Below are 24,096 nucleotides of genomic sequence, written 5' to 3'. Positions count from 1 at the left end.
TGAATTTTTTGTAAATGTCAATACACATACTATAAGATGGCTCAACTCTGGCATTGTCTTATTATAAACTGGGATTCATCACTGAGTTGCTGCGAGTTATGTAGTCATTCGGCAGCTGGACACAAAGAGATAACTCTAGAAACTCGAGGTAACTCCAGTGTCCTTGGCACTTGTACCAAGGACAATGTAAATTCGAGAGTTCTAAGTAAATGTGTCCAGTCAATCCTAGGCTCAGAGTCTGCATATAAGAGCTCAGGTGGTCAGAACAGATCTGGATGAAGCTGGAAACAATGACTGCTAGAAACTGAATCCAAAGTTAACTAGTTTGATACCATGGAAATTAATTAAAATAATGCCCACGAGCCTTACTCTCATACGGTCACATTCTACTATGACCGGAGAGTGTAGTATCTGGTAATATGAAACCATAGATACCACAGTCATTTCTCTACAATGGAAATAAGACAGAGAACCCCTGAGCCAGCTACTTGCAAGAGGTTGAGGAGACTTTTTGATATCTGTGCACCAATGGTTACGATGCCTCCACTGCAATCTTCCCATCCATGGGCTTGTGCCCTACGACAACACAGTATGTGGTGTGGCAGTGAATAGTTTACTGGAAAGTGGGTTAATACAAAAAAGAGGGGGTTCCCCATTAAAAAAAAAAAAAAAAATCGAATAGGGAGCTGGAACACCGAAGCACAGCAAGGCTTCTATTCTGAGTAGTAGTCTGCCCCCAAACGTCAACCAACACGATTGTCCTTCCACAGAAAAACAAAACAGGGAGTGTTAGTGATTTCCCAGTGGTGAGAAGTCCTAGATGTCTCCCACAGCCTCTTGAGACTCTTGTCATTTCATGTTAGGATGAAAGTGTGAAGGATTGTAGGAAGCTGGCCTAGTGTGTGGCGGGTACCTGAGGTACTTACATCTTATACCAGGTCCAGTTATCCCCTATTAAAGTAGGGTAGGTAGTGTCTAGATGCCAGGCTCTCTAGAGGTAGCTGTGGATGAGCAAAAAGGCTTATCTAGGAGAGATGCAAAGTTCATGCAATACCACTGTAGCCACACAGCTCTGACACACATGAAAGAAAAACATTCAGTGTTACAAAAATAAAGGTACTTTATTTTAGTGACAACACCAAAAAATACTAGAGAGGCAACCCTCCAAAAGGAGGTAAGTAACACACTAAATATATACACTAGTTATCAGCAATAGGCATATAAAGTGATAGAAAACAGTGCAAATGCAGTTAGGCAATAGTGACCCTAGGGGGAGCCCAAATCATATACTAAACAAATGGAATGTAGACACAGGGCCCCCACCCTAGGTAAGTGGGATGTGTAGAGGGGAGCTGGGGGTACTAGGAAACCCCAAAAGTAAGTACCACAGTGCCCCCTAGCGACCAAGAGAAAAGGAGTAAATTAGTACATTTTTCCCAAACCACCCAAAAGGAAGAACATGAAGAAAATGCAACACCCAGACAAGACTGCAAGAAACCATCTGTGGATTCCTGAAGAGGAAGACCTGTGGAAGAGGGGGACCAAGTCCAGAAGCCAAAGAACAGTCCAGGAGGAGTAGGAGCTACTACCCACCCAGCTGCAGATACAGGAGTTGGTCGATGGCGATGTGAAGAAGGTCAGCACTACAGCCCTGGAGTCGGTGAAGAGTTCCTGAGGGAGGCAGACGAGGTCCCATGCTGGAAGAAGAATTGCAGTCGGGTGTTGGTGCAGGAATACCACCAACAAGCCTTGGCAAAGACAAATGTCACAGTTGGCGGAAAGTGGCGCTGCCGAGGACCAGCAAGGCTCAGGAGGACTCAACCCAGGAGGGGGGCGGGGAGGCAGATAAGATCCTTAGCAATACAGAGACCCCACAGGATGGGCCCACAGGAGTCGCAGAAGAGCGTGCGCAGCAAAACTGGAGAAGGGTCCCACGCCACAGAAGAACCACGCGTGGGAAGGCAAGGGCTTACCTCCACCAAAAGTTGGACAGCTGGCAGAGAGGATCAAGAAGATTACTCCGGACCACCACCCGTGATGCAGGATCCGCACAGCTCAGGTTGAGAGGAGATCCACACAGCCGGTCGTCGTTGCAGTAGGTGCCTGTGGATGCCACCCTCAGAGGATGAACAGCTTGGGAAATGTTGCAGAAGCTGGAAGGAGCCGTGGAATGTTGCAAGAAGAGTATTCCTCATGGGTGCAGATTGTCGGTTCCTGGAGGGTCCAGTCGTGGTTCCAGTGGCTAGAAGTCGAAGTAGGGTTGCAGAGGAGTCCTGCTGGAATCTTGCAAGCCGAATCTGAGGACCCCATCCAAGAGAGAGACCCTAAATAGCCCTGAAAGGGGGGATTGGTCACCAACCAGGTGACCACCCATCAGGAGGGGGATCTAACGTCACCTGCCTTACCTGGCCACTCAGATGTTCCCAGAGATCCCTGCCAACTTTTGATTCAAGATGGTGTAGGCTGGTTTATGCACAGAGGGCACCAAATGTGCCCTTCAAAGCATACCAGTGGCTTGGGGAGGCTACCACTCCCAAACCACGTAACACCTATTTCCAATGGGGGTGGGTCCCCCCCCCTCCCACCCTTTCCCCCCCCCCTCCTCCTAAAGGAAATCCTTTGCTCTGCCTTGCTGGACTTTAGCTGTTCAAGCAGCAGGAGGGCAGAAACTCTTCTGAGGGGTGACAGCAGCTTGGGCTGCCCGGAAAACCCTAGAAGGCTGGTAGGAGCAATGCTGGGGGTCCTCTAAGAAGCCCCCAGAGTGCATTGAATCATACTTCCAATACTGGCAACAGTATTGGGGTACGATTACGACATGTTTAATACTAAACATGCCTAGGTTCGGAGTTACCATTATGTAGCTGGACATAGGCAGTGACCTATGTCCAGTACACACATAAAATTGTGTCTTTCCGCTCACAAAGTCCAGGAAAATGGAACTGGAGTTCACAGGGGCACCTCTGCTAGTGCAGGGGTGCCCTCACACACACAGGTACTAACTAGCACCCTGCTCTCTGGGCTAGGATGGCTTGCCATAGGGGTGACTTACAGTGACCTGTAGTGAAAAAGACTCCACGCACCCTTTCACACAGGCTGCAATGGCAGGCCTGTAGAACAATTTGCATGGGCTTCCGATGGGTGGCATAATACATGCTGCAGCCCATGGGGATCCCCTGGTACCTCAATGCCCAGGGTATCTGAGTAAAATATACTAGGGACCTTCATAGGGGCACCGGTATGCCAAATGTGGGGTGTAAATTGTACAAGAAACCAAGTTACAAGGGACAGAGCATAATCTCAGTGGTCCTGGTTAGCAGGATCCCAGTGAACACAGTCAAAACACTGATAAACAGGCAAAAAGTGGTGATAACCATGCTAAAAAGAGGCTAGATTGCCTACAAGGATACACAAGATTGTTGAGCGAAACAGAAAATGTAATTTTGCTCCAAAGCCTTTTACAGACAAGCATAATTTACAATGAGTAGCAAGAATAACAAAAACAAATTAGTAAAACAATGTTACTTTTACAGAGCTGCCACAAACAAAAGCATTTTACCTTTAACCAACCAACCTTACATTTTATCGACCTCACAACGACCATGGGCCCAATAGACCGGCAAGTTTATGGGTAAGACCGCAGCACATTTTTATAACCTTCTTCACTTTGTGCTCAGTGATATGTAAATAATGCTATGAAACGACTGCAAGAATGGCTTGTTTTTATAGCGTTGACTGTCATGGAACAGGTTCCTTTTTTGGTGATCTACAAGCCATTACAAATTGACAATTTATGTATTTTAAATAGAGCGCTGTACTTACCTTTAAAGCCTTGTTTGGTTTAGGATTAGTCGTCATAACCTGTAAGCAATCACCGGGACACAACTGCTTGGAAAATGCAACTAAAAGAAAAAAGGAAAAAATAAATTTTAGGATAAAATGCCAGAAGCACACCTGGGTTTAAAACAGAACGCCCCATTTTACACGGTAGGCCATGTCCTTCAAATACTAAATTCAGCACAAAAGAGAATAATGCTGCCTGGCATGTGTACCAAGGACAATGTAACTTTTATTGTCTTATGCGTCAGCCAAGTTGAAATCTCGTTCCCCTGGCAAAGTTTTTCTTTGCCCCCTCCCACTCCCCACAAAACCAACCTTCCGTGCAGAATGCCACTGTCCTCTTAGCTAGTGTGTGACTGCAGGACATGTATTGCACATGAGGTCAGCGATGCACTTGGCCCCACAGAAGATTAGAAGATCTGCTTCCTAGTGTATTGGGAGTTTTCATGGATCTCACCCTCTCTTTCTCTTGGAAAAATCTAGACCTGCAGTTCAACCTTTTGACTTCTGAGAACCCCACTGAATCGTTCTAGGGACCATCACAGAGTCATTATTGGAAGCCAGGATGCTCGGCCTAAGCAATTTCTAGGATTTGAATGTCAAAACAATACACAACAAGCATTTGCACTGCAATAGGTCTCACATTTACTTGAGTTGGAGCTATTGGCATTGTAAACACATAACTGGACTTTTTTTGTCACATTAATTGGTCAAACCGTTCCGTATATTATGGTCCTTTCTGCCACATAATTCCAGTGTTCCTGCATATACCTAAAGGGCTAGTAGGCTTATTCGAATATTTTTTAAACAAGGTCCTTAAAACACAAACTACTCCCAAATGCAAAACATATTTACTTGGCAGTTGGTATAGGCGACATTGCCCGCGGAGCAATGCATAAATAATTGTCCTCCAAGAACGCGTGCTTACTGCATCACTGTTGCTGTACTGCAACCTGGGAGTCGAACAGAACGCTCATGATTTTAGCCACGCTTGAGGAGAGCCACCTCACATGATATTAATGATCCCCAGTCAGTCTTGAACTGAAATATTAGTTATAAAATATTGACCATTGTACAGCATAATCAACTGTAAGCTCTCCTTGAGGTTAGTTTTATAAATACACGCACACACAGCTCAAATTTCACAGACTCAAATAAATGTAGTTCATCTAGTCAGGTTTCTGCTTTGTATTCGCAGCTTATAGCATGTTATAAAAATAAAACTACAAGTCCCAGAATGAATGTGTGTGCTACAAAGAATGATTGCTAAGTAGAGCAGAGTGCATATCATATAAAGCGATATTGTCAATCAAGATCCTGCTCTGAGCCCCAGGGCAGCGAAGAGAACATTCTTTTGTGTAGTGGAAGATTGGAGTCATCATAAGGTAGTGTGCACAGGGTTAATGTGCCTGCTGCAAAGTACGTGTACTAGACAAATCACAAAGTGCATAAAATCAAAAAATGTCAAAATCGAAAGTACACTCACTTCCATCTCTCTTTGCCAGTAACTGATGCATGTCCCTCACTAATCACTTTACTACATGCATTCACAACCACCACAGCACCAAGTACATCCAATTAGTCAGTGCTTCTTTCAAGAGGATATTTACGTACCTTTATGACCTAGCAGTGACCTACTCGCACAAGGTACTCACCTACCGACAAGTTCAGTATTTGCACAGACTCCTAGATACAAGTGTTCACCAGCATGTTGTACATGCTTCCATCTCGAGACTGTTCTCGAGACTCCAAATGAAGCACAGCAGTATAATCCCAGATAGTATGGGGGGTAGAGTATAAACAACATAAACAGGACATAGATAATAGCACACATATGCACATAAATACACAGAGAAAAATGTAAACACATACATACTCACATGCACACATCACTCCGCTATCTGAAACAGAAGACCACAACCTGTCTCTGCTCACATTTCAGGCTCTGCTCTCCTTGGCTGCAGGGTTGCTAATGCACCAATGTTACTTTCCTAAATTAAGAGCGGAAGCAGGTTGTCATCATGCAAATAGAGCACAACATTACAGTGTCTGCCTGTGTGTATGCATGTCCTCCCACTGGTTTGGCTGGCAGCCGCTCTATTGATGGAGATTTGTAGAAGTGCCATCTTCAAAATGGCTAGACCCTCTGAATTACATATTGTGCTGGGCTGCACTTCAAGGAGCCACTTCCAGGGTACTGACAAGCAAACATGAGCGCCCGAGCTACTCACTGTAGCCCCATGATCAAGAGTAAATAAAAAATAAGATAATTAACGAAGGGAGAGCACAAATTCTTGCCCAACAGATTCACTGGGCAGAGGTACCATTGGAAAGGAGAGATTTCCCCCTTTCCAATGATATCTCTCCTATTAGAATGTTTGGGGGGGCTGAGATGGCCCCACAAGAATACATTCACTGAAATTACAACAAGCCATCAACTCGTTTTACTTTCACTTTTACTGCAATGGCTTCAGCCCGCCCTGCACGCTGATCATCACTGTAGTAAAAAAAAGAAACAGAAGAAAAAAAAAATATATCAGGCTGTTCGGGAAGCTTTTCCTGAGCAGTCTGAGAGGGGAAAGAAAAGGGAGGACTCCCTCTGGTGCTGAGCACCAGAGAGCTTTAGGAGCAGGGCACAAGATGGGGGAAACATGCAGGTACACGGTGTTCACCCACTATTTTCACAAGGTGGACGGCACCCACCCTGCCAAGTAGTTGTGCCGCACTGTAATATGCTGAACTCGTCCCAGTGTAATATTTAAAAACTGTGACGCATTCAGCAGTCCCTGCATGTTGTCTGCTTTCCTTCTGAGCAACAGCGTGCAGGTGGCAGTGAAGGAGCTTTTTTATTTTAAATTCAAGCTGGGGCCAAAACAAATGATGAAGTTAAGTGGCTATCAGGCCGCCTTTTGTTCTCGCTGGAGCTATCTAGAGCCTCACACCTACTTGGAAATGTAATGTAGGGAAAACAAAGGCACACGGCTTGTTGTCACTTCACAAGTACTTAAGAAAGGCATGATTTTGAATTTGATCAGTCCCTGAATATAACAGACATGCATACACAATAAGAATGTCAGATATGCTGGTCTGGAACTGTGTTTATTTACACAAATAGCAATTGAAAGACTACCGTTTTGTTTGTTTCATTTAGAGTGCTACTTATCCTAATGCAGCGTGTCAGAGCACTCTACATCACATGTACACATAATATGATTTATTGTTAATGTATTAAGTGTAAATCTATGTATAGGATGTGTTACATAGGTTAGTGCGGGTTACAGGGTGTAGGAGTCACATGTCCTTCATCGCTCACTGTGGTATATTAGAAGAATTACAATTTATGAACTACAAGTAACAAAGGATCTGTTTTAAAAGCAGTAGCCCACTTACCTATCCACATAAAATAAAAACCTGTCATAATGTGCTTTGGAGGAGACACATTAACCCTCCATACTTCGAATCAAAACTGTCACTTCCTGTGAGGTTATGGGTTGTAATGTCACATCCTGTGATGCCACTTGCTATGTCACATGCTGTGATATCACGCACCATGATGTCACCTGTATACTGTCTAACTTGGTTAGCCCTCCCGCTTTTTTTTATTTTTTTAAGAACTTGTTCTCTGTATAGGTGCCACCCCAGTGGCGGCCAATGGCAGACACCCACACTGGGGACATAATGCGGCCGTTGCCTATTGGCTGATGGTCGGACCTATCTGAAGCCACACCTATAGGGTTAACAATCAGGGGTTAAAAAAAAAAAAACTATGAAGTGTTAAGTCTGATCCAGGAAAACAAATTATCATCTGACACTTACACTACATAAAGCTGGTTATGGGGCAAATGTTTTTGGTTCTGTCAATATAAAATCTGACTGCCCTCCTGGGCTTTGGTCTGTGTAGCTTCTCCTCCTTGGAAGAATGTGGCATGGGATAAAAGTAGAGTAAGGTAATGGACTAACCAAGATAGAAAGGGTCACCAGCTCTAGTTCAAATAATCATGTCGGGGAAAAAAGGAAGTAAAATGAGGTTCGATACTTAGCGCTTGCAACTCGCTGACTCTTCTCGTCGTAGTAATGACAATCAAGAAAATAGTTTTGAACATTAGAAATGATAACTGGATAGCAGTTCAAATGGAAACCCTGCCAAAAGAAATGGGGTAGAAGGAAACATGTTAACCAATCCAATGCATAATCTAAATAGGAATTGTTGATCTGGAAGGTAGAGAAATACTGACAAGACTGCCAGGTATGCTTTGACAGTTTCCACTGGGCACCTTTGTTGGGTGAACAAGAGCGTGAACCTGAGGAAGCCCACTTCCACAATGTTCTCATCACACCATGCAAGAGACCTGCTACACCTTCCAAAATGCACAATCTTGTTAAAATCATGATGAGTAAGCAAGATGACATTCACTATCTTTGCCGATAACCGAGATGCACTCATGTGCCACTACTCAATCTCTAGACATCTGCCCCTCCGAATCAGAAAGGAGGTCTGCCTGGAGAGCAAGACAGTGCTTTGGACACAGGGAGAGATTCAGAAGATCTGCTTACCACACCATTCTCAGATGGAGATCCGGGTGTAGCCCTGCTCTCTTTAAATCCCTCCAGAGCTGAATCAGCCTTATCACAAGGAGTGTTGAGCCATCACCATAAGTCCATAACTGTTGATTGGACATCAGGGAAGAAAAACGGATGCGTAGAGTTGTGTGTGGCTCCGAAAGCATACAGATGATCCCATCACTTTATTGAGTCAACAACACCTCACTAAACTATTTGTAGGGGGGCATCTTGTCCATCGGGCACCAGCTCTGCAAAGTAACAATGAAGATGTTCTATCAAATTTTGTACAACCAGCTGTGCCATGTCCCACATGGCATATGTATAGCATGCCAATATTAAACATATTTCATTCAAGGTCCTGAGAGCTAGACTGCCAAACAGTTTCCTGCCTGTTGCCTCTAATTGTTTTAACCCATCTCACTGCACTGTAGGGAAAGTCCCTGCTGAATATTTTGTAGAACAGGAGACTTGGACTACTAAACTCTTAGGATAAGAATGGATTCGTAGTATAGCCGGATCTCCTGGAGGAGGTCTATATCTGCAAGTTTAAAGTCTGTTTACTCCTGGGGAAGATGCAGGCTTATGTCATGTTGCCAGAACTGGATCTATTTGGGATCCTCACTGAGCGATACAAAAAAGCTCAGAACGTTTGGAAGTGGGCTGAAGAACTCCCTAAAGATGTTGCCAAGAGAAGATTTTGATAAGACTTGTTTAGACTCAATGGCTGGCAGTAGAAGTTCCAAGACATATGCAGCCTTTTTCACTACAGCGTTGTAGGATGCTACATCAGGGAGTGTAGGTCCTACAGTACACTACATTTCAGTGTCAGGAGATCTGTCCAAACCACTAACCTCTTTGAGGGTTACTAACTCTGAGAGGATAGTATTGCTAATGCCAACAGTATCATATTGTGTGGCATCATCCAGTTGGTCAGTCAGTCATTAGTAGGTCTTATAGGATGCTCTTGTACCCTGAAGATTTAAACGGACAGTATTGTCGTTCCTCAATCACCCCTTGAGTTTCCCCACCTGAAAATGACTATCGGATCATTCTGAGGCTGCTTAGCCTTCAGGCTTGGAGTCATTAACAGTGTCAATTGCAGTGCTGCAGTGCCAGAGGCAGTGCCGGGGTATGCAGAAGAAAGGGAGCAAAGAGAATTGTAGGAAGCCCCTCCGGTAGAAATCCAAATGGCACCCGCAGAGGTCCCATGGGGGGTGAAGGCCCTCTAGGGGGGAGGGGACATGACCTGTCTACCTCACACACTGCATCAAGAGAAATGCTGGGTCTGAACCCAGAGCCAGAAACTCATGGAACATGTGAGGTACCTGGGGACCTGGCAGTGGCTCCTGTGGAGGATCAGGGCCTAGCACCGGAGGCAGTGCCAATAGTTTCAACAGTGCTGGTCCCACGGTGGCGGACACTCTATGAATTCTGGCTCAGAGCAAGTCTCTACAGGGGAAGGGGAACATTGTGGCAAGCTAACCTCTGCAAACAAGCAACCCTTTGAGGAGTCACCGCCCCTACTCTTTTTCTTGTGACAATTTGGCTTTTTATTCAATGACCAAAAAGAAGGGTACCCTGGTGACCTAGTGTGAGAGCAATATCGGAGGCAACTTCAGTGATTATTCCAGCTTTAACCAAAAACTATTTTGCTAGTCTTATTAATGGCTTTTAGTTTCATGGCGAGAGATGATTAGCATAATTAGCATAACTCCATGTCATGCTCTACTTACTGAAAAACTGAGTACGTTGTAAACCACATCAGATAGCAGAAAAGTCAAATCTGTAGTATATGCTGAAGGTACATACAGGAGGGATTGCACAGAACAAAGGGATGGTCTCCTAGCCTCTAAAGCATTCTACTCTCCCCAAGGAGTCAAGTTCATAAAACAGACCCTTTGCCATGGCTGTCAGAATACACCTTGAGCATATAAGCATAGGAGAATACGGAGGCCTTTGGCCATGTGCAACCGTCTCTGTATTTACTGTCTGCACCTTATGTCTCCACGTCTTCCAAAAGCACCATAAGCAGTTTTCGACTAGGTATGGGGGTCCTTGGAGCAGGATGTGGCGTTCGACCACACCATGAACCCAGCCTCCATTATAATTGAAGCGGCTGCATATACCAGGAACCTAGCCTCTTTATTGACAGAACCGGTGTGCATGGCCTGACACTGGGTGCTGAAATATTTTCAAAAAATGATCTGTCAATCTCAGTTTGGATCTATGGAGGATCCGAAATGGTGCAGAGAATCCACACAAGGAATCCCGGTTCTCACTTTTTTTTTATTGGTAAGAGTAAGCTCCTTATTGTCTGGAGCCTCCCAATTTCACATGAATCCTCCCCATGCTGTGCGAATGTTCCCCTGTCCCTCTCATACGCCATTATCCTTTATTTATTACTGCAATTTTCTGTGCCACTTGTTTGCGACAATTGTGGCCATATAGTGCCACATAATGGCGATGTAAAATATATTTTTGGCCAGCCAACCATATGACCTTAACCACAGTTTTGATTCAAAATCTATGGATCCCACAATATAAGACGGCAAAAAAACACTTCCTTATCTAATCAGATTTGTTTCATTTTCAAATTCTACAACCTTGGACATGCGGATAATCTGCTATCTGAGTGTCAAGATATCCTTATCACCATCCCGTTCAACCTACCCAGCGCACGTTTGGAATTCTGTATCTATAAAACTATTATTGGAGTTATAATGAACCAAAAAAAAATCTTTTTTTGACATTTTTATCTTTAATCCATGTTTGGTGTAGTTCCATTCAGGAGTTTTTGGTACCATGGAGAGCAAAAATTAATGTGGGACTTAAAATGGTATCTCTGGCCATAACCTGCGATGGATCTGTATGAAACTTGACACAGCAAAACTAAGCGGAATACCCAAATTGTCGGCAAACGTTTATGTAGATTTGTCAAAAGGTGCAAATGTTATCAGCAAATCAGAAATCGTTTTTCAAACGAAAGTGCAACTTAATCATAACTATGGAATCCCTACTGCCACTCTGATATCAGCCATGCGAAACAGTGGTGGGTCAAAACTGGCAGCGCGTGGCCTTCAGCAGGCCGTGTGCTTAACCGGCAGGGATGGGCATCCCGTGCCCTATGGCAAGGAAGCCAACAAACTACCCCCCCCCCCCCACCATGCAACCTGCCATGGACGGCCAACAAGAATTCTTGCAGATATAAAAGCTTCATGGTTACAGTACAAGGGAAATACAGCTACATGTTAAAGAAACAAATATTTTAGGAGCATGCGAACAGGGAATCTACGCGGTGCACCACAGTGAGAGACAAAGCATGTTAAGAGAAAACTTGACAGACAAAAAGGTGGAAGAGACATGAATAATAAGGATATGGGTGGAGGATGCACATAAACTTGAATAGTTATAGTTAAGGTTCAATGATTGCTAATAAAATATGTGGAAAGCATGTATACTAAACAGGGTTGCACAAACAGCATTTGCCTTCTGGAGGCGTGCGTAGAAGCGACTTGTTACTAGATGACTGTGTGAAGTGGAGAATCCCAGGAGCATGTAGCCTGACACTGGTACATAAAATTGTATTAAAGTCAGGTTGTGTCTCTGTGAGAAAAAAGATGTATTTGCTTCATACATATGTCTAGTTAGCACATGGACGCGAGTGTGTCTGTGTGTGTTTTTTTAAAATATAAATTGCACATAGCTATCATAATATGGGCAAAAAGGATAGTTTCGAATTTGCACACGCTATCATGTGAGGAGAGGTCATCCGTGATGTCACAGATGGTGATGACCGTGATCAAGGTGGTAAAGTAGGGGCATTAAGGTTCTATGGCTTTGATAACTACCAAAATATGTAATCGTAATCCCACTTCAACTGAGAATATTTCATGCCGCTCTGGTGGTTGTGACCCTTGTACTAGTCAGACAATCTAAAGGTTCCCTCAAGCGCGATTTTTCAGAGAATTAACATTTACAAAGTTGATTGCCCTGAATCTGACAGTTTATACCCTAGGCGAGACAAGGGTATTGCCAAGGAGGTTGTTTCCCCCATCACATTACATTCTCATCCTTACAGATGGACATCTATCTGTTGTAAGCTGTTTAAATTCAACGTGTTAAATCTAGCCACGATTAGTCAGTTTCACTATTCTCAGCTTCTTAAATTCCCTCGGCCAAACGCTGCAAGCCATTTTGGAATTGAAAATTAATTACATAGAAATTAGTTCCTGTCCAGGAAGAAAGCCTTCAATGGAGCCGAACGCCTCACCTGACGGCTTTATGACCATCATACAACAACACACTCACCTAGTACCCAGAGATGGCAAAACCTACACATTCCAACCACAAAAATCCAGCAACAAGACCAATGTACAACGTGACCTAAATATAAACCTTTACCGATCCCCTTTATACCCCTTTCCCACAGCTTACAACCGAACAGGATAACCACAAGTAGAGACCGGCACGCTGGCCACAAGAACCTCTGAGGGCAGCACATGCGGTCAACAGCACTCGTTGGAAAATCACTAACCTGGTAAGATCATCTCCTTACTAAGAACTGCAAAGAGGGGTGCATTTACCACCACAGTCCCTTCAGAAAAGGCTCAGAGTCCACATTCCAAGAGCACAGAATCAGTCAGTGCTCTTGAGTGTGAGAGCGGCCGGCGGGAGTTCAACAGCAAGGAGGCGATGCATCTGGGCGGAGGGCTGGCACCGGCTGAAGGAATTCTGCGCACCACGCTCGAACGTTCTCATTTTCACAGCTGTGTCATGTCACATACACTCTCACAGTCTAATCATTCATGAAAAAGCCAGCCCAGGCATCTCCGGCAAGGTTTCCCTGCGATGGTTGCCATGGGAACATTCAGAAACTAGCCAACCTGGAGACAGTAACCATGGAAACAAAGCGGCCCAAAAGCAACAATGCCTTCAGGTCACAAGCGAACAAAAGCACGGGACCCTCGAAGAGTAAACACCCATTCGTCTCATGGCCCCTTTGTGAGTGCAAGTGTAGAAACAGAAGAGAGCTACTGATCTAGTTAAGCAAGAGATATGGGAATGGAAGACCCTTGTTAGCTTCAAATACACCTCTCAAACGTAAATCAAGGTCAATTAACTTGCAATTTACCTTGCCTGCAAGGAAAGGTTTCCTGACCGTTTCCTCCAGAAAGTGCCATTAGAGATAATGTAAGATCAACTCAAAATTGGTAGTGCTGACGCGCCTGGTCCTTCATAAGCAAACTTACAAGTGGACGCGTATAGGCCGATTAACCTTTTGGATCGCCTGGAGTATCCTAATTACGTAGTGACCAATGGTATTAATAATCAATGTAATCACTCAGTAACCACTAAGAGAATCATTAGTCAATAAACAATTATAACCAACATTTCATGAATAACCACAACTCAATGAAGCGTTAAACAATGTTTATTTCCCTAGTAATTACAATTCTAATGCATTTGGTTAACTCAAGCTTTAATCACTTCAAAATTAGTTTATTAACAACCACCAATAAAGCAATCTAATCAAAACTTGACAAAAAACATATGCTCAAATGCTTCAACATAAGTCAATAAAGATGAATATAGCAGTATTAATAGATACAGCAAATCAGTCCGTCAATCATTTGTCACTGTGAAGTCACTCGAAGGACCCTTAACTAACCCAGATTGGCCTTAGCATGTGGGGCTTCATGCAAAACAATTTAGAAAACATCTAGCTAAGAAAAAAACTATGAACAGCGCAGTTGGTACCTAGAGGAAAAGGCACAAAGTTAGTCAGTCACATTTTCATAGCTACCTATCCACAGAATGGATCAGCAACAAAGTCAGTCTTCGTCCTGAGGTCATCAATAGATCAGCAACGCATCAGGCTCTCAAAAGCATGAGCCCAACGACAATCTAGAACCGCGTCTCCGGATGTCATCAGCATCGCACCCCTAATTATCCTGCCTCTGAAGTTTTAGCCCCTTGTCATGACCTTTTATTAGAGTTTTTCAGTCCATCCCCCTAATTCCTAATTGGTCAGTCAATCAGCAGATATTACTCTAACCTATAATATTAATTTTTCAAATCTATGAGTTCTAATATTTCTTCTTTCACAGTTCACAGATTGATCCACTGTACGATGTTCTCATCATCCGGCTCTTCCGGTATCGAAAATGTTGCATGTTCCTCTTCAGTCAGTGCTCTCATTGTTCAAGTCCTGGGAAAGTACATTTAGCCTACTCTACACATAATTGTATCAATTTGACTTCATCATCTCCTGTCCGTCGGTACATTGCAGAAAAATCTAGCTAAGCAACTTTAACATGGGGTGGTTCAGGGTCAGGTTATGCACCGGCTTCTCTGCAGTGCGGGACCTGGAAAAGACTAGGCCATAACATCAGCTAAGTTAATTCAACAAATTAATGCAAAACATAGGTTATACATCTCAGTATGACATATTACTACATAATTCTTACATATTTTCATTATTTCACACATTTTTTGTTACTTTAGTACAACCTTCGTATAAGTGTTTGCCACACCCCGTGGGCACATTTTCATACGTGCACATTATTTTCTCTATTAATTTCTCTACGAGCTTTTCGTTAATCAAAACACATAAACGTATTAATAATTTCTAATTAGCATATCTGCATCAACAGTAGTCCTACGAAGTGCCGTAAAGAGGTCTTTCCAGAGCAAGCTCCCTTTCCATGATGGATGAAAAGCCCCGCCATCATAGGTGCCAACTTCATGCACCTGGCAAAACAACATCTTCACTCTTTGGAAAGCCAGTGGACTTGAGTATCTTAGCATAATTGAAATCGGTTGCATAAAAGACTCTGCAAATCTCAACTCTCGTGTGAAGAAGGAGCTGATGGCATACGTATGTTTGGGTAGCTCAAAGTATGGTGTCTGCACCAATCAGCCTTTTATTTTTATCTTCGGTCACTCTCTAAAGGGCCTGTCACTGGACTTTCTCACAGGTAAGACATCAGAGCAAGACGACTGCAAAAAGCTAACAATTATGTTCAACTTTTCACAGTGAAAACTCAATGATTGGCTATTGCATTCTGCAGAGGACTGAACCATCTTCCAGATACTTCAAGTTTGTGGTGTATAGCAGGGATTATATACAGGCCACCTGAGTTGTCAATGCATTATTTTAATATTTCATATAAGTTTATTCACTTTCGAGTCCAATAAACTTCAAGTACATCAGATGCGCCTTTCACCTTTCTGTTCCTGAACTATGCAATACAGTAGACTTCAGCTAATTTTATGGGGGCTGAGTATCCAACAGCTGATGTTCTTAGAGAAGTTCCCGATAAACGTGTGTGATAAAATGAAAAAAGTGCATCGTTTGCATTCAGCAAACATAAATCCCAGGGTGGATTATTTCATGAACCTTGAACGAAGCATTGCAGTATCTCTGGCAAAGTATCCGTCTGGAGGAGCAGCTATGAAATGAGAGGCGCTTATATCACAGGTTGAGATCAGATTTCAGCTGAAGAGATAGAAAGGCTACTATCGAAGTAGTCATACTGCAAAAGAATCCTGCAAGGATTAATGTGCTTTTGAGTTCTTCCTACAGACTGGAAATTTACTCATAAGTGGCCTGATTGGAATTTTATCTAAGAAACATCTCTTCCTGAAGGAGATGCTATTCACCCGTGGTAACAGACTTCCTGTGAGGAGTATCCTTTTCTTATTAGAGGTGAGTGAGTCACTGGAAGCTCGAGCCTTATGCTTGGCTCTGGCTCACGGCAAGGTACCATTGGACCCTCAAGTCCAAAACAAGCAGATCTTTCTAGTAGTCTATTCCTATCACACACTCTCTAACCTCATGCACCAAGAATCTAGGAAAATGTATTAACCTTTGATGTAAAAAAAAGGTGAGGAAAAGAAACATTCAGATAGTGGATAAATTGCACTATGTGAAACCAGTGCGAAACAATGTCAAACCAGAAAACGTGGGCTCAATTCCAGCTTCCACACAACCAATTTCTTCCATCCAATGCAAGTATTTTATTCCATCAAACCTTTTTTCATTGTCACATACAAGAGCACCTTCAAAAAAGAGAGGTCAGGATGTGTGCTGTACCAAAACATTGTGTTTGATTTACCAGACTATTATGTTGCTATATCTGTAATACAACATCTAGGCTGCACATATTGCACACATGACAACTGGCTAGGCTCGTAGCTGGTCAATGGCATCGTCAACAGCAATGTTGTCAGGGCAGGTGGATGTTTTAAGTTCATGTTTAAAAATTATCATTTTTCATAAATACCTTTCAATACACTGATATAATCTGCTGTAGTACGGTGAAACGATTACTCAAGTTAAAGAAGTAAATATTTTTCAAATGTTGAAGAGACTATCATATTTTGCATGATGTCTGTTGTATGATTTACATGCTAAATATTGTCATGGATCGGCTTGTGCACGAGCTCCCAGACCAAGTCAGACTGCTGGCTCAGCTCTGCCTAGCTGTTAATTTGTTCCCTCACCCAACACTTCTTCAGATATACAGTTTTTTTTTGCATTCTTTCCTGTTGGCAGAAAGCTGCCAAACTTAGGGGTGCGTGACCCTTCACACATACAGATCACCCCAATTAACTTCCTCCCAAAGTATCCAAGACTTGAATCCAACCTCAGTAAATTCAGAAAGCTAATAAATACTCATCTATTCAAGCAATGATAAGGTTAATCTCTTTATTACTGCCACCTCTCCTACAAAAGTTAGATGCATAAAACCAACCACATCGACCCAATGGGTAATTTTTTGTCACTACCTTTGGAAAGCTTTACTATCCATTTACCACTGTTATGAGATCTCCGTTTAGTATCACAGCAGGGGCAGCTCCTCCATTAGGGCAGAGGAGTGTAGCACCCCCACCCCCCAGCAGCAGAAGCTGCAAACCCTTCATCATGAAAGGATAATAAACTAGGCTTTTTATCCCTTTGTGATGAAAGGTGCAGGGCCATGGAGGTGGCAGTGAGGGGAGTGCACAGAGCACTCCCCTCAGAATGCATGTGTGTTTGGCCGGCTGTCTCGGGCCGGCAAAACACACATGCGCAGTAGGCTCTTTCCAGCCGGGCACTATGTTACCGGGCTGGATAGAGCCTGCACAGGCTCCCAGTCTGCCTAGGATCACCCAGCCAGGGCACTCCCAGCAAATCCTGACGCTGCTCTGAGCAGCATCAGGATTGGCCGCAGGGCAGGCTGGGAGCCTGTGCCTGCCTGCAGCGACCACGAGGGAGAGGAGCGATGCGGCAACGGAGAAGGTAATTTTTTATTTATTTTAATTAAATGTTACACACACACAAACCCCACGCTGCCCCGCCCCTTCACAGGTCAGCGAGCCGCGACTGGATCAGAGACACTTTTACCTAAACCATGTGTGCTCTGAGCCTGCCTTGGTAGCTTACAGCACATTATAAAAACCAGACAAAGAAAATAAGGAAAGTGATTGCTTGAGGAATCTGGGAAGCATATCCTGCTGGAGAAGGAAACAATTTGCCTGTAGCATTAGTTCTCCTGCAATTCATATCCTCACTAGTTTCACATACTGTTCAAACAGAAAAATTGCTCTCATAAGGGAAAGGGGAAAAGGACTAAGGGCCTAAATACAAGTTTGTCTGAAAACAAGGTTATAATAATCGGACCACAAACAACAATAACCCATAGTAAGTATTCACTGGGTATGGTAAATAGTACCTATTAAGAGTTTTCGAAGACAAAATGTGTGGATTTTGGTGTTCAAAGCATCAAAATCTGCATGGTACAACAAATATCCTACATATTTCCCCTGTCAAATTTCAGCAGGTTTGACCTGCTGAAATTGAATGAAGGTTGAGGTATTTAACATATCCAATAATTATTGGATGTGATAAATACCTCCCAACTCATAATTCAAACCTGTGCTCAAACGGGGGTTTACACATAAGTCGGAATATACCAAACCACTTGTAGTCAGGCCCTTATTAAGCTACAAGAGCATGTGGTTTAACAGCCAGAGCTGTAGACTTTTAAACTGGGAACCAGGTTCGAGTCTCAGTGTCGACTTAACTTTCTGTGATTCTGGGAAATTCACTTAATCTCCCTGCGCCTAACAAAAAAAGATGAATGTGTCTTTGTGTAATGTAACTGGCTCTCGTGTAAAATGCTCCAATACTTTTTCGCTACATAAACTGAAAAAAATACCATAAAGCTTTTCTTTCTCGAAAATATATACCTATTTTCCTGTTGCCATACATTTTAACTTTTTGAGTATCCAAGGAGGGTGAAATTATTGGTTTTGGAGCATGATCCTACTGAAATGAACTGTCATCATTTTTTTTTAGGGTGAGGAAGGTTTTCAGGGCAAGTAATCTCCTTTAAGTTTATGCGAGGAATTGTACTTGTTTGGAGGATAAAGAGGAATCCAAGCATGAGGTGAGTTGAGTTGAGTTGAGTGGTATACCTGTAGCAATGGTTCTCCTCCAAAAAGTATCCACTCCAAATGTATGGTGTCATAATGTTTGATCAAGAGCGGAAAATGCATAAAATGTAAAAATGATTGGCAAAATAATGGGCCTCACTGCAAAATGTGACGAAGGACAATGTCTCCCACACCTCAAATATTTATTCGTTTTTGGCTTAATGGGGCTTTCCGGGAAGGTTTAGGGGTCTCCACTGCCCCGCGTGGGCTGCAGGGGTCTGCGTTACAGCCCTGGCCAGAGGATGTGCTGATCTCAGGAGCATGTGCTGTGTGAGACTACAGCGCTACACACACAATTTCAACAGCTCTCGAGAAAGGTTTACCCTCTTTAGTTTTACATCCTTACGGTTCTTTTCCCCCAGCAAGCACCCGTCGCCTTTTAAGAACAGAAGAGAGGACACTCTTCCCAGATTCACAAACTACAATAACTTATGCAAAGGTACCCAGACAAAGGTCTGCAGGAAGGAGCGGTAAAGCATTTTAATGTTGGGGGAAGAGCGACGAGTTGTAATGTGAGTAAACAGCACGCTTCTAGCCGCCGTCTGCGTCATAGCTGAACAAGCCCCCGTTTTTCAAGACTCAGCACTACCGTCACCGAGGCCGCCCCTCCCTCCGGTCTCTCCCGGCGGTTACCTTCCTCCGACCGCAGACCCCGGGGGACAGGGTTAGCGCCCATCCGTCCATTCTCCCGAGCGCCGCACCTCGGGCCTGTCGGGCGCTACCGGCGGCATGTTACCCACTCAGAAGGGCCCGGTCGCCGCCCCCTCGCGGAGCACGCACACCCACCCACCCACGCAGCGGCGAGGCCCCGCGGCCACTCCACGTGACATAGCTCCGCGATGAGTCACCGGCTGTTTACAGCCTTCTGCAGCTCACATTCCCATAGATCCCGCGGGCGCGCCCTCTGTGCGCGGCTCCGGAGCCCCAGACTGCTCTGGTGGTGAGAGGGGGTGGAAGGCGGAGGATGAAAGCGCCAGAAGCGGGCTGTCGAAAGTTAGGGGGAAGAAAAAAAGATGATTCAGATTACAGAAACACTTCTAACAAAACAAGGTTTATTTTGAGTTGCATAGCCCGTAATTTGCCCAGATGCAAAGTGCCAAAGGTGGGCAGATTTTGACGACAAAAAAAAAAAAAACGGTCTGCCCGCCTTGGGTATTCTTCTGCCCCAGGAACGATTGGATAAACACGGCAGTCCTTTGTGAATACAAACGGACACGATGACAGTAATGGATGGTAACGTTAAACAATGTCCACTATAACAAGTGGACAAAACGTCGTACTCCTGCCCATCACAAGACCTTTCCCAAAAGTTCCGGCACTATCTTCCACTTTAGATGTCTCTATTGTAATGTTTATTTTCCCATCTGCCACCTCAACATGGGCAGTTATTCCCTACATCAGACAGCGACCTCCTTCATGAGCATCTTTAATGTGTCTCTTAAGGCCCCCGGGCGTGAACTTAGTCCAGACCGAGATTCGGGTGATATTAAGAACACAGTCAAGACTGACGACAGCCATTAGACTGGCCCCAGAGCCTAGGTACGGCTCTATGCGCCTCAATGTAAGTAAAGACTCTGGGAATTATTTACATTCCAGCTCTTTACTCCAGAAGTCAGAGCGATTCTCAAAGGCGTCCAAATAAATAGCTTTCCGCGCTTCATGAAATCCTGCTGCTACTCCAAGGATAATCGGTGAGCAATGGCTGGAATAGGCTGGGCTGCCTACCAAACTTGTGAAGAAGCTGCTAAAGGTACAAAACCAGGTGCCTGGAATGTGTCGAAGATTCCAAACACGATCTAATAAAACCAGCCTTAAAATGACTCCGCTGGCGGGCTCCCTGTCGACACAAGTTGTTGGGAAGAAAAGTCTTCTGCAAGGCGCTGAAAAGCGTGCCTCCCCACCCAATGTTGATTTCCTGGTAAATCTCTGGAAAATAGTTGTAGGTTTTTTTATTTTTACCCATGTCAACAGGAGAATTACACACATACATCCAGCACATAATTTTAACATGCATGCACTGCACAGCACTACATCTTTCATGCATTGAATCACTAATACGCACACATACATTCAGCTCGCACATTTACCATGCACACACTGCACAGCAATACATTCTTCATGTACTGTACCACTCACAAGCACACATATGCAGTGGCGTAGCGTGGGGGGTGCAGGTGGGGCCGGCCGCACCGGGCGCAACATCTTGGGGGGGGGGGGGGGGGGGGGAAGCATGGACACTCCACTACTGCAAAGGGCAGCACTACACACCAAACTAATGTAGGCCAAGGGTACATTAAACACACAACAGCTGACCCTTTAACTGGGAGAGCCGGTAGGCCTCCCTTGAGTGACACAAGTTAAAAAATACCTGCTCACTCCTACTGTTCACTACATGGAATGCTGCCACTAATGTGCTCATGCAGCTTAACTCATGTTGAAGGCAGTTGCCTTCCACCACTATGAGGGTAGCATTTTGGGTGCGCCACCTGGTCCAACAAGACCACAATCTATGAAACAGGCCTATGTCATAATGAATAGTCATGATCAGTGCTTGCCAAGAAAAATCAACATTAGGGATCCAGACATCACTACATTTAGGAGCATGGGACCTGGGTGCTCGTCCATTACAATGTGGAGGACTTTTGTCCACAACAGATGCCTTTCCCATACCAAAAAACCAAACCATCTACTGACCTGGAGAGGCTGGGTGCTCAGATTAGTAAAAATGCTGGAAAAGTACATCTGTATTAAAGTGGCTCAATACAGCTCTTTGAACTACTACAAAGTCTAATTCATGCAAATAAACTGACAATTTCAACCATTTGGGGTTCTCTCCCTGTACAGTCAGCAACTATTTCAGTGGCTTATGATCAGTTTGCATCACACACTTGGTGCCAAACAAAGAAGGGTGGAACTTATGCAAGGACCACACTATGGCAAAGCTCTCCTTTGAAATAGCTGCCCAGTTCTATTCTCTGGGTAGTATCCTCCTAATAATAAAGGCAACCAGACAATCTCTACCTTTGTTATCCAGCTGTGCTAACACCACTCCATCTACTTTGACATAGGCATCCGTCTGTACAATGAAAGACTGAATGTAGTATGATGCTTTCAGCAAAGGTAGAGTGAATAGTGCCTTCTTCAGTTCCTCAAATGCTTTCCAACACTCCTCAGTCCATATCACTTTCCTGGGCTGCTCCTGGAGGTCAAAGCAGTCAATGTGGTAGCTATACTCATATAGCTCGCCACAAAGTTCCTGTAATCTCCAGTGAGTCCGTCTGGGTAGGACTCACTTTCCACCCCATCACAGACTGAAAATCTTGACATCCAACAGGTGAATCTTCCTGTTCCCCACTTTATGTCTGGACTGCCCCCCAACGCTTGGTTGCCGTAATCGTCAGTTTTGCCTCCTGTATCCTAGCCAACACATGTCCTAGGTGCCTCAGGTGGTTCTGCCATGAATTGCTGAACACCCCAATGTCATCCAGGTAGGCCATACAGAACTCTTATAGCCCCGAAAGACATGGTTCACCAGGCACTGAAAAGTGGTAGGAGCATTCTTCAACCCAAATGGCATCACCTTGAAATGACACAGCCCCTCTGGCATAGAGGGTGCTGTCTTCCTGGCATCTGGTGCCAAACCAATCTGACAATATCCACTGGTCATATCCAAGGTGCTCAAGTACCTTACAGCACCTAAGACGTCCACAAGCTCATGTGCTCTTGTAAATGGATGGGCTTCCATTTTGGTTAACCCACTGACTGTTTGGTAGTCCACATAGACCTGTAAGTCAGTTGACCCTTGCTTTGGAACTAGAACCACAAGACTAGGCTAAGGACTATTAGATCTCTCAATGACTTCAAGGTCCAACATTATGCCAACTTCGGCCTTAATGCATACCTGAACCCGGAACCCACTCAGACATTCTGTACCTCCTGCCCTTTCCTGGCAGACTGTCCCCTGTGTCTATGTCATGCACACAGACAGGTGTCAACTCTTTAATCAGAAATGGCACACGGTCCTAAGACCTCTCTACATTCTCTCTGCTGCTCAGGTGTTAACTTAGGAGTTAACTAAATCCCTTCCACAGTGCCATCCTTCATGTCTCTAGGCAGGAAGTCAGGAAGAGACTCACATACTACCTCTAATTCCTCTGTGATAGCAATGATATTTACTGTGTAATCTCTCCGGAGTTAAGGCTTCAGCCTGTTCACATAGAATGCCCTCTTGGGTTCCCTTGTGGTACCTGTGTCCACTAAGAAATGAACCTCAGACACAGACCCCGTCTGAACTACTTTTTATGGCCAACACCATTAGTCCTTCAAAGCTAGGTATATTGGCACCTTGACCAGTCTCTGCGTTCACAAAGGTAGTGCAGTGAGTACTGCATTTCTAGCACTCCAGCATGTTCCTAGATTCCCAGCATCCCTAACCAGACATATGACACCACCAGAGCTATGTTGTCCCCAACCAAGGGTGCTTCAGTTCCTTTGAGAGGTCGGAGAGTGAGCGGACCATGAACATTTGATTTCATGTCAACTGCTGAAGCCACATCACTTTAGTACAAGTATTGGTACCATTGCTGTAGCGTTGAGGAGTAATCCTGAGCAACATGGTCAGTATATTCCTGTGCTCAGTCTCTTTTACAGTGGTTAGCGTCTAGGCACCACAATACAGTTTGGTGTTAGAATTCTGGCCCGGAAAATCCTAAAGACCTATGGTTTTGACCATGTGTCTCAGTTTTGTGTGTAGCATATTTTTCTTCTGTGTTTTGACCATTATAAAAGGAAAGCACTGACTTGACTCTGATTTTATTAGCTAGTATTATTGGGTAAACCATAGTCTGAGTGTCTTAGCGACCTCAGCTCATTGGGTAAGCCTTGCATTGCTATGTCCCTCTTCTCTGACAAAGTCAAGTTTGGGGTCCAACAGTACTGTGGCCCCAAGGACACCTATGGTAAATACTGAGCCTAGTAACCCCTCACTGAAGTGATGCCCCACAAAATTGGTCATCACAAGTCTTCTACACTATATATCAAATCTATTGTGGCAATGGTTCAGACACTTTTCAAAGTAGACATTCTGCAACAATCACCTAATACCGAGACATAGGACAGCCCACAGCCCTTGCTTGCGGGATCAAAGGCAGAACCAGAAAACATGGATTTGAAATACCCAAGTAAGGAAATGACAGGTACCCTTTGGCTGATTCCTGT

At 44.3% G+C, this 24,096-nt stretch overlaps 1 protein-coding gene across 10 annotated transcripts in view; it reads right to left on the bottom strand.

Annotated features, from left to right (window-relative positions):
* MAFK (MAF bZIP transcription factor K) overlaps positions 1-24,096 on the bottom strand; it is a 139,698-nt gene that overhangs the window by 9,174 nt on the left and 106,428 nt on the right. For 8 of the 10 annotated variants that reach the window (XM_069209908.1, XM_069209913.1, XM_069209910.1 and 5 more), the window contains one exon: positions 3,820-3,899. In XM_069209908.1, the coding sequence (XP_069066009.1) occupies positions 3,820-3,899 (80 nt within the window). Of the gene's footprint in view, positions 1-3,819; positions 3,900-12,934; positions 13,212-19,512; positions 19,778-24,096 lie in introns of those variants that run through there. The other 2 variants (XM_069209911.1, XM_069209912.1) reach the window with 2 other exon arrangements.

The sequence above is a fragment of the Pleurodeles waltl genome, chromosome 10 (genome assembly GCF_031143425.1).
Source record: "Pleurodeles waltl isolate 20211129_DDA chromosome 10, aPleWal1.hap1.20221129, whole genome shotgun sequence".
Taxonomy (NCBI): Eukaryota; Metazoa; Chordata; class Amphibia; order Caudata; family Salamandridae; genus Pleurodeles; species Pleurodeles waltl.
Note: the sequence above shows the minus strand (reverse complement) of the source record. Positions and strands in the feature narration are given on the sequence as shown.